This window comes from Typopeltis vanoorti, chromosome 13 (genome assembly GCF_054136105.1).
Source record: "Typopeltis vanoorti isolate ZY-2024b chromosome 13, IOZ_Tvanoo_1.0, whole genome shotgun sequence".
NCBI classification, from domain to species: domain Eukaryota; kingdom Metazoa; phylum Arthropoda; class Arachnida; order Uropygi; family Thelyphonidae; genus Typopeltis; species Typopeltis vanoorti.
The window spans coordinates 69597084-69612625 of record NC_143561.1 but is presented as its reverse complement, the minus strand read 5'-3'; the positions used below and the strand labels follow the sequence as shown (position 1 = coordinate 69612625).

The window sequence follows — 15542 nt, the reverse complement described above, 5'->3', positions numbered from 1 at the left end:
CCCTTCCCAGGGAGACTGTAGCATCAGCTTGTTCGAGGTTCCGAAGCAGAATTGAAGCTGTGATCGATGCTAATGGTGGTTATTTTGAGTAAATCTTGTTGATAGTATTGTAATTAACTCTGCCTGTAATGTTTTTTTGTCAATTCATTAAATTTAATAGATACAAAGAAGATTTTCTTTTTCCTTACGAAACTGTCAAATTTATCCCGCACACCCTGTAGAAGCCTGGATCTCCTCACCTGTTTAACAACTTTGCTTTCTCTTTACACATCTTTAGTTATCGACTGATCGTGTGATCCGGAAGAGGCGTGGTCTAGTATCCTCGCTACAGCTTATGACCAGGGCCGGCGGAAGCGAGTATGCAGAGCATGCGGGCGCCGCTACGAAGGGGGAACCGCCGCTGGGACCCCGTTCATAAGTTCATTTTTAAGAAACAAAATTTTTATCATGAAAACAAAAAATTCTTACAATGATCAATATTAAAATAAATAAGGCCGGATACACCGAATAAAAATTTAAAAAAAATTGTATATTGCCGCCTCTTTGATCAGCCGGCTGTTTACAATTTTCCAGCAGGCTAAATGCTTGCCTACAGAATGTTGTGTCTACTGCAGTCTATCTAAAGTGAAATTGTGAACGGTTTTTATGTGCAGAAACGAATTTTCGTACAAAACATTTGTTGCTAGTTAACCAGTCATGGTACGCATCTCAGTAGGCTACTGACAGTAGCGCAGTGCGGACTATTATTTCGTCTCTGTGTCGTGTTGTGTAATAATTACTTGTGGGTATAAAATAAAAATGGAATCAAAAATTAAAAAAGTTATCCGGTGCACAAAATCGTAAGCGTCATGCTGCGAAAGAAGCAGATATTAAGAAACAAACTGGAGGCTCTTAATAAATTTGTTAAAATATTAAAACATTCTGATGCAAATTGTAACCAACTCGATACATCAGAAATCAGAGTTGAAGAACCGTGCATATCATCCGGTTTTCATGAAAGTACTATTGCAACTATTGAACAAGATAATTGAACATGATTTAAGTGAAAAATAGTTAGGATTTAGTCAACAAGATTTAGTTGTAGTTGACCACGAAACTAACACATTGTTAGTCTCTGTGAATTCAGAAGATCCAGGTGAATGGGGAAATACTGATGAAAAATTACGAGTTGTTTTAATTGAAATGGGGCTTGTTCAAAAGAAAAATATAATATATCCCAGAGATACATATGGTCGTAAATTTGGCGACACGTATTATAATTGAAAAATGGAAAACAGGAGCTCGTGCCAAGAACATGGCTCATTTATTCCGAAACTTTAAATTCTGTTTTTTGCTTTTGTTGCAAACTTTTCGCACCTGCTGAATCAAGTAGTCTTGTAGAAGGTTATAACGATTGGAGAATTGTAGGTACAACTTTGCATTCAATGCAAAGTTGTAGTTTAACACGAGGCTAGTTTAACTCACATGAAAAATTTCTTAAAATGGAAGGAAGTTGATAAAAATTTAAAAAACAAAACTACTATTGATTGACAGACTCAAAGCATGTATGAAATGGAAAAGAAACATTGGACGAGTGTTTGAGAACGCTTGATTGAAATTATAAAATTCCTTGGTAGCCAAAATTTAGCTTTTCGCGGATCATCTGATAAATTATATGAAAGGAATAACGGCAATTTTTTAAAATTAGTCGAACTGTTTGCGAAGTTTGATCCCGTTATGGAAAATCATGTTGAAAGGGCCCTACAAGGAAACAATAGGGTACACTATTTGAGTAAAGACAGTCAAAATGAAATATTGGAAACTTTAAGTAACGCAATCAGGGATACAATTTTATTATCAATTCGAAAATCTAAATATTATTCCATAATTTTAGACTGCACACCTGATGCAAGTAAAACAGAACAAATGACCATTATTATTCGCTTTGTTCCTGTGACAATGAGATTGTCAAGATCAGGGAAAACCTTTTAGGTTTTGCAGATATATCAGATTCCACAGGACGTGGTTTATGTGCAACAATAATGGAACAACTGGAAAAATGGAACATTCCCTTTGAAGACATGCGAGGTCAAGGGTATGACAATGGGGCAAATATGAAAGGGGGGGGGAATACGGGCTTCAAAATTTGCTTTTGAACAAAAATCCTCGAGCTTTTTACGTGCCATGTGCTGCTCATACTCTAAATTTAATCATTAACTATGCAGCCAAAGTGAATGCAGATACAATTAGTTTCTTTGCAATTATTCAAGAAATATACAATTTCTTTTCATTCTCTTACAAACGTTGGACAATCCTTTTAAAGTTCGTAAAAATTAACATTGAAACAGCCATCAGAAACGCGATGGGAAAGTAAAATTAATGGAGTCCGCCCTCTGCGATATCACTTAGGAGAAATTTACGATGCACTTTTTGAAATTTTAAATAATGAAACTTTTAATAAAGAAACTCAGCATGAAGCACAAACATTATGTGCTAAAATAAAGGACTACAAATTTATTTGCTCTCTTATAACTGGGCATGATTTACTTAACAGAATAAACCCTGGAGTAAAATGCTTCAAGACAAAAATATGAACATTACACTTACTTTACAATCTATCGAAAACTTAAAAATATTCTTACAAGAGTATCGATCAGATACAAATTTTAAAGAAGTTCTAAAATAACTGAGTGAAGAGGTGGATGGAGAACAAGAATTTAAAACTGGTACGGAAGTCCGACGACGAAAGAAGACACGACAATTTGACTACGAGCTTCATAACGAAACGCCACAATCGCCAGAAGATAAATTTAGAGTGAATGTGTTTTATAAACTTCTAGAGGTTGCAATGTTCGTTAATAGAACGTTTTGAACAACTAAAAACATATTATGATAATTTCAATTTCTTGTATAGATTACTACAAATTAATAACGGAAATTTACGAAAAAATTGTGACGATTTAGAGATTCTCTTGAAGGACGGCGACGATAAAGACGTAAATGCAATAGCACTATATGACGAGTTATGTGCTTTCTGGGAGATATTTTTCGGAAGGATAATTTAAATATTCAAAAGCCCTTCTAATTTCTTAATTTTATTGTGTCCAATAATTTATCTTTCCCTAACTTTTCAATTGCTTTAAGAATACTATTAACCTTACCTGTTAGTGTAGCGAGCGGTGAAATTGATTCCTTTTCCAAGTTGAATTTGATTAAAACTACTTAAGAACAAGTATGTCACAAAAAAGGCTTTGTTAGTTTGGCGTTAATAGCTATTGAAAATGATACATGTGCGGAATTAGACGTTAAAACCATTATTTCTAATTTGGTGAATATGAAATCAAGAACCCTAAAATTTTAATAAAAAAATTTCAAGTATATTTATGTAATTTAATTTATTTTCTGTTATTCTGTAAAGATGTTATTTTTTGAATACTTATATTAAATGTTCTAATTATTTCTGAATTATTTTCTTATTTTCTGATCTATCTTGAGTTTCTTTTATTTTCCTAAAACATAGTTCCACTTATAAAAATTATTAAAAAAATTTTACAACTTACTAACAATTTAGTAACTTGTAAAATGCAAGAACTTTTTAAACTTTAGTTCAAATAAATTTTAACATTAAAGTTAAAATTCATTTTAATTTTGTTAGCGATTCGGGTCGGTGAGAAGGCTATAATCCCTGTATCATTATATTCAACGATTAAGGTGAAGTGGCTTTATCAAAATTCGCTTTAACTTTTGAGAATTTTTTTTAATATTCGACACACGCCCGGATCGTTACAGGGGGCGCTTAGATAGACAATGCATGCGGGTGACAAAGACTCTGCTTATGACGTAATAGCAAACATCATGGATTCAGTATAGACGAAGTATACTCAGATTTCCACTTGATCGTACAACATGTGCAATACTTACTAAGACATTTCTACATCCCGAAAGTTCGAAGATAAATGTATATATTTATCGCTATCATCTCTCCCCAACACGCAAGCTATTTCTTTCATGTTTCGTTACGAGCCCAAGTCATCGTTCTCAGCTGATCTAATAGGCTCATATAGGGCCAAAGACAACTCATTATTTGATAAGCAAGTCCGCCACACCCTACCATTATCGTGGTCAGTGAATTTACCTTAAAAAATACGGTGACTAGATCCTCTAGCTTGCCATGAAGGTCTCCGCACACTGTAATGTGTTTCGAAATCGCTGTTGAAGCAACATTAATATTAGGTCTACAACGTAAGACCTTCCGAGCTTCATGCATCACTATGAGAACGTATTTGGCGTGGAGAAGCTGTAAAAGAAAAAAAAAAGCATTACATATTTCGAATGGCATTATAAAAAAAAATATTAAACTTAAATTTAAAAAAAAAGAAGAAGAAATTTAAGAAGTTATTGAGAAATTACTAAGTTTGTTTAATAAATGATGTCAATTTCCTTCCTGGTTACGAGATTAAGTAGCATTTCTACTCATCAACCAATAGGCTGCCGTAAAAATACAATTAAATTCGGAGTTCACATTTTTAAAGTTCAAATAATTATTATATTTTAAAACAACTTGAAGAGTTGGCATGAATATTATTTATAACTTTAAATTTTCTTCAAAATTTCTAAAGATTTTAAAGAATTTTTGGTAATAAATTTATTTATTTAAAAATAATTCGAGACACCTTTTTTTTATTTATATTAAAATAATATATATATATATATATGGCAATCCGCAAAAAATATTCCGACTACATAGGATTAAACCATGCTGTTGTGGCTGGACCTACCGAACCAACTCATCTCAGTACATCTGGCACTGCTGATATCCTGGATATAGCCATCCTGCAAGACATTAAATTACAGTACAGCCTTACATCACTAAACGAGCTGTCGTCGGATCACAACCCAATTCTACTGTAATTGGGAGAACAAGAATGCCTGTCTCCTCCTCCTCATTCAGGCATATCGTGGGAGAGATTGTCTAAAGCACTTCGGGATCAAATAGGACCCGTCCCTCACATATGCACACCAGAAGATGTGGAATCTGCAGTGACTAGCCTCACCCAACAGATTAAGTCCGCTTTAATGGTTGCAACCTTCCAGAAACCTGTTCCCAAGCCTGATCGTTTGCCTGAGGACATTATGGACCTGATCAGAGAGAAGAGCAGAGCTAGGAAGAGGTTTCATAACACTCGCGCACCTCAGGATAAGACAGTGCTTAACAGATTGAATGGAGCAGTAAGAGATGCACTTAAAACACATAGAAACGAAGTTTGGGATAAAAAGTTAGCCTCAATCTCACCTATTGATCACTCTATCTGGGGCATACTGAGAAACATCAAAAATAAAAACAGATCCCTCCCCCCTATAATCTCAAACCAGGGTCTAGTCCACACAGATGCAGATAAGGCAGAAGCCATACTTAAAAATCTTGAGGATCAGTGCAAACCTTCTTATAACAACATTGATTTCAATCATCTGTACAAAATCCACAGACAGGTTAGGCATGCACTAAACCTCCCGGATACCAGTGCTGATCATATTGCACCCGCATCACCTGCGGGTGCAATATGATCAGCACTATTGAATTATATGATATTATTAAAAAACTTAAGAACAATAAAGCTCCTGGACCAGACAGCATCTCAAACAGGGTGATCAAGCTGCTGCCTCGAAAAGCTATAGTGCATCTGACCAGTATAATAAATGCAATCTTAAGACTTCACTATTTTCCTTCCACCTGGAAAATGGCTGATGTGATTCCTATACATAAGCCAGGCAAAGACCCACACTTACCGCAGAATTATCGTCCAATCAGTCTCATCTCCAATCTGGGTAAGGTTGCAGAGAAGGTCATCCTCTCACGACTCCAAACCTCAGTAAATGACCTAAACATCCTCCCTAAAGAACAGTTTGGTTTTCGACAACACCATAGTACTCCCCAGCAAATCCACAGAATTGTGGAATATATCACCACCAGCTACAATCGGCGCCAGCGCACAGGAGCTGTATTCCTAGACCTATCTAAAGCATTTGACAAAATCTGGCATTTTGGACTCCTGCACAAACTTATCTCAGCCGGTATCTCACTAAAAATGGTTCATCTAATCCGTTCATATCTTCAGAATAGATCAATGCAAGTTAAAATTAACGGTTCTAGATCGTCCCAGCGCCATATCTTTGCTGGAATGCCGCAGGGATCTCTACTGGCTCCATTGCTGTTTTCTGTATACATGTCAGACATCCCACACAATCCGATGACTTCCATTTTAGCACTATATGCGGACGATACGGCAATACTAACCAGATCTCTCAGACCCCACTTCGTTACCAGAAAGCTTCAAGAAAATCTTCTAAAGCTGGAGGGTTGATTCTCCAAGTGGAGATTGGAAGTCAACCCCCTGAAAAGCTCAGCGGTTCTTTTCTCAAAAAGGCCAATGTCTCCTGCAGGAAATGTGTTACTATTCAATACTAAAATTCCCTGGCAGAAAGAAACAAATTACCTGGGTGTGATTCTCGACAAAAAGCTATCTTTCAACCAATATATCAAGTCTGCATGTGCAAAAGCATCTAAAGCCATAGCTCAGATCTACCCGCTAATTAATAGAAATAGCAAACTCAGCAACAGAATCAAATTGCAGCTATACCAGATGACGATTCGTCCTATAATCACCTATGCCTCTCCAGCCTGGAGCCACACCTCTAATACTAACATTATTAAGATACAGCGAGTGCAGAACAAGTGCTTGAGAATGATTTTGAACGCCCCGTGGTATGTTAGAAACAGCCAACTCCACAGAGACACAAATATTCCCTATATTCTCTCTTATCTACAATCCTTAGCTTCCAAATTTTTTCTAAAGACGTCCACACATCCCAACGATTTGGTTCAACAAGCTGCAGCATACGAGCCAACGGACATATTCAAATATAGAAGACCAAAAACTATATTAGCCTCCTATAGCGATATATAATCTCCATGCCCATTCAGGGCGAGCAAACTGCTCGTCAATTTTACCCTCACTGTAACCACGACAGATAGCGGGGAATATGAAAAGCATTTTGCTTCACCCTTAAAGAATAAATGTCAATTGTCAATTGTCAAATTTTCCATTTTCCAGAGGGAAGGTGGGGAGGTGAAGAGATAGGAGACAAATAATTACATCAATAAATTTTAATTTAATTTTTTTTTTTTTTTTCACAAGTAGATCTCGGGTGGTGGTGGTGGGGGGGGGAGTGCTCCCGCGGACGATCATGCATGTGCATACACACACACACACACACACACACACACACACACACACACACACACACATATATATATATATATATATACATATTTTAATTCGATATATGCAATTACTAAAATTACTAATTTCAGGATGGCGATGATAATTAGATTATCACAAAGGTAGACATATCACGTAATTTAATATTAATATAATGGAGGTGTAACGTAATAATAATAATGAATGTGTCCTGCAGTAGCGATGTTCTGCAATAGCAATAGAAACGATATTAAGGATGAAATACTCACTGATGCATTCCTCGAAGTCCAAAACAGAGGAATTAGGCAAAATAACTTTGTACAGTGGAGGAGGAGGGACTGTATTTCCCCTTGTACCTTATAAAACGGAGAGAAAAGCGGACATAAGAATGTATGAAGTGTTCTTTTCTTCATTGGTTAGCGAATTGTCTAAATTAAACGTCGCACAGTTCCTGCCTCAAGAAAGACAAATACTCAAGCAGCTCCCCCCCCCCTTTCGGATCTACGCCAGCAAGACTACGAAGGTGAAAGGAATGCAATAAACTGGAGCAAAAGAAAATATTTAATATCTTTAAAACACCAACAGCAAAGAAACCCCCAAGGGTCTTTTTTGTAGGGTTTCTTTGTTACCATAAAGGATTGAGCAGGAAGCATCGAAACGAAACATGCGACTTGATAATCCTAAAAGAAGGTGCAATTGTGTTCTAGAATATTAAGAGCATTAATAATAATTAATTATAGCAGGCACTTAAGCGCCCATGACCTTCCAAGTATCCTTGGATTTCGTAACCCTAATTCGAGGATGAGGTGGTTAACTCTATGCCTATAAGTTTTTTTTTTTTTTAAACATATAACAGGACCCGTATGACCCCCAAGACTACTGGAATGGAAGAGATCAAAGTTATTCGGTGTCATCAATAGGTTGCCCTGATCATCCCCGCTAAGTTCCTGCCATGTACCCTCAAGAGATGTACAGGATTATGATAATATTACATGAAAAATTTTCATCATTGCTAATTTCCTATTTACAATTTTCCTCCAAATCAATCTGTTACCTGTCAAGACTCCAACATTATCAGATCTAATACTTCTGTCTTCTAAGGCACTTTTTACTGTATCAATCCACCTATATCTTGGTCTTTTTCCTGTCAAACTGGCGGAGAACACTTGTTTTGCTAATCTTTCCTCTCCCATTCTGTTTAAGTGACCATACCATCTGAGATTAGCTCTGCTACCGTATTCCTGGATGCTGACAATGTCAAGTTCTTTCCTAATATCCTCATTTTTAATATGATATTGCCATTGATGCCATCTGTTCACGCCTCTAATCTTTCTCAGGACTCTCATATCTGCGGTCTCTAGTCTTTGGTCAAGTGTTTTACTTCTGACCCAGCTCTCAGATCCATAAGTTAAAATTGGTTTGAACACAGTCTTGTATACAGCTAATTTCGTGATCCGACTAATTTCTCTCTTATTCCATATGAATTTATTCAATTGACTTCCCGCCACACCAGCTTTGCTGATTCTGTTGTCTATTTCTATATTTAATTTACCATCTTCACTAAAAATCGCGCCTAAGTAGCTGAAATGTTTTACTTGTTCCACAGGTTCTCCATTCACAACACAGTTGACATTTTCAATGATTCTGCCTATTTTCATTGTCTTTGTCTTTCTATTGCTGACCTTCATACCATATCTATTACAACAGTTATTCAATTTAGTCAGAGAATCTTGCAGACTTGTAGCCGATTTATTCAGAAGTATAACATCGTCCGCATACAGCAAAGAGCTGACATTAACATCTCCAATTTTGATATCAGGTTTAATCCCGTTCTGACACCAGATTTAACATTTTCCTGCTGTTGGTACTCATGCAAAAATGATCTTTCTTTATTGACTAAAGTCAGCACCAACCAAAACACGTGCGAACAATAAAATGGAAGAAAACATATTACTGAAGGAAAAGTAAGTTGCTTCTAATAAGAAAACTGACAGTTTGACTTTCAAAATTACAGAATGTATGACATCTGGAAATAAATTAACTTTATTTATTTTTCTTTTTAGAAGTTCTAGACGAAAAGGAGAAAAAAAATTAAAAAGACAAAAGGAAAACGAAGTTGTGAAAAGCATTTAGGTAGTTGACAATATTTTGGACTAGACAACTATTATATAAGATGACCAAAATACTTTGTGCAGCTGCCTTCAACTTCCACAAAAGAGAAAATCAGAGCAAGTCAGGCTAAACGTAGCACTGAAGAAGTTATCACCTTTCTAACCGTAAATAATAAGAATTTCGTGAAAGAAAAAAGACCATTTGAAATTCTGAAACTAGACGATGAAATTGGGTCACTTTATCCAACCATTATTTACAACTGCAGAAAACAGGAAGCGAAAACCCCTTAGAAGTCTTAAAAAGGAGAAAAAAGGAAGATGAAAAGAAAACCGATGAAACACTTGATAGCGTCAATATTTACCACAGAAATTGAAATCGGTAAATATTTAGATGGGTTAAGTTTCTTCCAGTTCATCACCGATCTTGAATCCAAACTGGATGTTTGGAGAAAGAAGAGATACGCTCACAGTAAACACAAAACGAAGGTGGAAACTCATTGGTCACGAAAGAAACAAGACTATTATGTGCAATTTTCGGGAATTCTTGTCATTGGAGATTGTTAAATTCCATAACGGACAATTTGCAGATTCTTTCCTTTGCAGAAGCAAAAGAACAAATAAATAAAACATCTTAAAATCGACCATGATAAAAAACAATAATATGAATAAAGACTATAAAAATCGGATTAAAAGTAAAAAAAAAAACCTCTAAGGGGGGATGATCCCCCCCCTTAGATGTGCAGTTAATTCTCGTCTCTCACGAGTTTCTATTTATGATCGAATATAAACTATTATCACTGCATCTTTCTTTTGAAAGAACAAAATTAACCAAAGTTTACTGGAGAATACATCAAACTGGAAACAATGAAAAGCTTATGACAAAAAAAAAAAAAAAAAAAAAAAAAAAAAAAAAAAAACTCCAACTTTCAGCATTAAAATGATGATGTTTCATCAAAATACGTCATAACTAAAATTATTTATTAATGCAGGCTACTATCTGTTTGCACATAAAATAAATCATCTGCATAAACTAGAAAACAACTTCTGTAGCTTGCAGCGACTATATTGGTATTGCAAAACACACAACTTACCCTGCAGGATATATAGTTTCATCTAGTCACAGGAAGAGGGTTAACTGACTGCTCTGATTACACGAATCATTAGGAGCAAAAGTCAACCTGCTGTAACTCCGATTCTTAACTGAATATTATCGATTCACTGTTTTATTCTACTCAGGCCGTCAACAGGATGTAGCGCACCAAGTTCGAAGATTTAAATCAAATTAACGAAAGAAGTAGAACATATGAACTGAAGTAACAAAAACGTCCAAAAAAAAAAAAAAGTCCACGTTTTTTTTTTTTTTTTCAATCTCTAAAAGTCACCTTTAACATCCATTTTTTTTTTTAAAGTGTAAAATAATGTGTTATCTCATTTTACATATTTGTCAAGTAAAAACCACGGTAGGTAATGCAAATGAAAGATCTGCTACAATTTAATAGCGGCTATTGCTTACGTTATGGTTTTAATTGGTTGAGTCTTGTTTCCAGATATTTTGTCACACAGCGGCAAACTCTGTTAAATACAATCTCATTTGTTAAATATTAATAACGAGCAGATTCAAAAGTGATCCTGGTTGTTCGTATCGAGACAGGGTTGCTACTCGTCTAATACGATTTTTCTAATAACTTATTAGAACCACAGATGGCGGTGAGGTAGCTTCGACATGTTTCTCATAGACCAGTGGTTCCCAACCTTGTTCCACTTGCGTACCGCTTTTAAACCCCATTTCTATAAATTGTTTTTAAAATAGGTGTTTCTAAATCCTCCACTAGTTCAGTATTAGTAAATGGCAAGAGGTATTTGAGGTGCCTTCTCACTGAGCTGTTCGTAAATCCCCACTGACCCAGAAGGTAATAAGACGTTTCCTTTTAAAATCAGAATTTAAAGAAGAATCGGTTGAATGTTCGATTAACTGCTTTTTTTTCATTAATTGAAAGTTTAGCTTCTTTGAAGAATTCTTCATTGAAGGGATCTGCAATCCAATTTTTTTCTTTTCCACGTTGAGGGAAATACTTATAAAAGGACACTTTGAGACCTTCCAAGTGACTTAAGATATTCTCTTTCACGTTTCGGGATAGGATGCAAGTCATTCTCAGATAAGAAGTTGTGCAAGTTTCAAAAACCTCGGGTTGAACTCTTTCAACACACGCTTTCCAAAAGTCCAGTTTTTTAATCATTGACTGAATTTTGTATGACTGAATATAGTAAGTGAGCTGTTTTGAAGTCTCAAGTTGAGTTGTTTATTTCTAGAAAAATGTCTGATAAATATGCAAGACTGAAGCCAATGACTGTCATGAAACTTTGGAGCAAGACGGAAACGATGGTCTTCAAAAAAAAAAAGAAACCTGGACTTCATGTCTAATTTCAAACAGCCGTGTAAGTACTTTACCACGAGATAGCCACCTCACTTACGTAAGCAAAAGTAATATGCTGTGAAGGCTGTTCATTTCTTCACACAGTGCTTTAAACAATCTGGAGCTTTGTGGTTAACTTCGTGGTGGACTTAATAAAATTTACAACTTTTACAGCCTCATCAAGGACGTCTTTCAGTTCACTAGGAAGAGGCTTGGATGCAAGAATTTGTCTATGAGCAGCAGTGACTCCATGGTACATGGGGATCTACTTCTTTAATTCGGCCCGCTTAGGCCTGTAAAACAATCTGACATAGACTTGGCTCCGTCAGTGCATACACCACAACAATTTGACCAACTAATATCCTTTTCAATGAAATAACCATCGATCACATTAAAAACATCTTCGCCTGTGGTACGCTCTGTCAATGGGTAACAAAGCAACAGGTTCACCTCAATTTCATTTTTGTCAAATACCTCGCGATGACGAGCAAAATAGATAAATCAGCACATCTACACTTTCATTGACCTGGATGGAAAAATAATTTACTTATTTTAATTCTATCTACTACTGCAGCTTCAACATCGTCAGACATATGCTGAATTCTTCGAGACATTGTATTGTTTGAAAAAGAGATAGAATCGATTTTGCGGACATGTTCTTCCCCAAACATGCAAAAAAAAACGGCATCCGTAATACAAGGAGAAATTAAATCTTCAGCTATGGTGTGGTTTTTAACACATTTAGCTATGCGATAAGCAATACGGTAGAAAGCCTCAACTGCATTTTCATTCTCTTTCTTTCCTGACGTCGTGTATGAAGTTACATTTGGACGCTTTTCAAAGCGCTGAAAATGATGTATTTCTTTGTTTTTATACATAGGATGTTTAGTTTCTAAATGTCGCATGAGTAGAGAGGGTTTCATGCAACCGTCGGATAATACTTCCCCCACACACAAAGGGTTAGGACAGTCATCATCCCCTACAAATGAAAACCCATATTTAATAAACTCTTCACTGTATTTCTTTTTCTTCTGTGTATACCTGAGACACGCGCCTTTTTATTATCTTCCGGTGTGGGTGTACTCGTAGCTGCGGACACGTGTTGAGAAGTATCCACATCAAGATTTGGCTTTTTAACCGTTCAATCACTGATCCATAACTGACATGCTTAAAACTCACTGACCATAATAACTGAAACTACGCTAAACATTAAATAAAAAAGCTACTTGAAGAGAATCACAATTAAAGACAACACACTTATTTATACTCAGTCAATAACTGAACTGATCAAACAATCTGGCTACGGATGGATTTATATTTTTGGAAAAGTTCTAGAAACGTCGCAAATGGAAGTCAGTGGAAGATTCGTTATCGCAAAGGTCATTTCTTAGTAACACGCGATTGTTTTGGAAAGGAGGATGGATGACAAAAGTGACGCATGAACTGTGCATAATGATTGGTAGAAGAATGGTTTGGGAGAGGTTCATAGCCACGCCCTCACCAATCATCATTCGCTAATATGAGCTAGTTTTGAAGTGTCTCGATTAGCGGTGATTCAAACTTAACATTTCTTGTTCCATAACTAACGTTTTGCATTTTGTTATTTTTCCGCCATTACTAATTATTTTTCGTATACCCCTGAACGGCCCAGCACGTACCCTCGGGGATACGCGAAGGGTCGTTAGGGGGTACGTGGCAATTTTCGGCTATGCATAATTAAAGGAGTCATTATATTTTTCAACAAACAGCGCAGTTAGAGACAACCGGGATAAAACGGCACTAACTAATGAATCACATCCCCTTTCCAACAGAAACTGCTGTATAGACCAAGCAAAACCATATGTTGTCGGGTGGAACATATGGTTTTGCTTGTCACCATCCCCGTCGTTAACGTGTTAAAACTAAGAAATATATAGTGAATGTGTTTCAGATATTATGGAATTCGGTTGAAGGGAATTAGCATTTCAACTCAACTGTTGAAATGCTAATTTGTCTTTGGTTCGCGTGATCTTTTGTTGATACCGCATCAGTCATATGCAGTTCTTCGCTGCTCTACGTATCTCAAGTCTTCTAAATTACTGGTAATTTTTTCTTGACATAATTTCAGTTTTTTTTCTGAAAATTTTAGTTTCCGAAAATTTCCGCACGTATCTCGCAACACGATTTTTTAGCTTTAATATCGGGAAAAAAGTTAGAGTTATATTCGAGTAAATACGGTATTTTTTTTTATTATTTTTTAGTTTTCAAATTCTTACGTATGGATCATTGGTTAAAGATTGGACTTATAAAACCCCCAAAAGAGAGCAATATATCAAATACAAGCAGCTGTAAGCAACAAGAAAACGTTGATATTGCATCTGGATCAAATGAAATTGATAAGAATGTGTCGTCTGACATCTCTAGAGAACCAACTAGGAAGAGGATGAAAACTCTTCGTAAGTGCGATATGAATTACTTGAAATGTGGATTTTCATGGACAGGAAATGAAGAGGGAATCTATTCCAAATTTTGTTCTATTAAAAATAAATATTTTTTGTTTACATGAACATATAAATTCAAATTAAATAGATATTTAATTTTTAATTAATATTTTAAATTAATTTATAAATTTAATTAATTTATTTTTCAACTAATTAATTTTTTAATTAATTAATTAATTTTTTTAAAATTAATTAACTAATTTTTGTCTTAATTAATTATGTTTTATATTAACTAATTTATTTATTTGTTAATTAATTACTATTTTTAATGAATTACTATTTTTAATGAATTACTATTTTTAATCAATTACTATCTTTAATGAATCACAATTTTTAATTAATTAATTAGGGGTACTTGGTAATAATGAAAATTTAAGAAGGGATACACGGATATCTGAAGTTTGAGAAACACTATCCTAGACAATAAAGTATTCGTTAATTTAATACTATCCATTTGTTTTATGAAGAGATCTATGTGATTATTAGATCAGACTATGAATTCAGTGAATTATGTCTGTTATGGTTGAGAATTCTGATTTTCGGGATGAAAAACTTGACACTTCCATATATACTAATTAACCTTCAGTCGAAAAGCCCTTATGAAGATCTTTGTGTCCTAGAGTGGGTCCACTTCCAAAGACCATCATCCTTATTGACCTGAGCTATATTAGGATTATAACTTCAGCTACTAGTACATCATATTAGGGTTTGATTTTGAAGGTTTTATAGGCGTTTTTAGGGCATTTTTGTTAGTAAATCGCACTTTCGGATAACCTCCACCGACTCGAGGAGCCTTAATGTTGATCATTCCGGAACCAAACAGATCCAGGATGGCCAATACGTTAAGGAAGATAATGGAAAAATCTTCCTCGTCATTTTGAAGTCTATTTTCCAGTGTATGAAGCAGATTTTGCTCTGTATTGCAGATTCACAACTTTCGTGGATAGAATTGTCTAGATATACGATTTTATTTATTTATTTGCTAGATGGGTGAATCAAAAATGCTTTTCATATTCCCCGTTATCTATAAAGAAATTATATGGATAGAGTAATATAGAGCTATAAGCTCTGATCATGGCAGGAGGGTAACAGCAATAGCCGAGCCTCAGTTAAAACTTCATTGGCTACAGCATTGCCATCCATTACCCTCCCTGGATATCCATTTTAGTCGCCTCGTACGACATGCATGGGCTACATTAGGGCTATTCTCATCCCGGCCACCACACGAGGTATGATATACAATATGTTATAAACAGATGCATATTAGCTTTCTATATGCACAATATTTCGGTAAGGCTT

General features: G+C 35.4%; 1 protein-coding gene across 1 annotated transcript in view; it reads right to left on the bottom strand.

Moving 5' to 3' along the window:
• Nucleotides 1–15542, bottom strand: part of LOC150100269 (serine/threonine-protein phosphatase with EF-hands pef-1-like) — a 221740-nt gene that overhangs the window by 71190 nt on the left and 135008 nt on the right. Inside the window, exon 6 of the mRNA XM_090402569.1 lies at nt 4115–4276. Coding sequence (XP_090258695.1) covers nt 4115–4276 — 162 coding nt within the window. The remainder of the gene's footprint in view (nt 1–4114; nt 4277–15542) is intronic.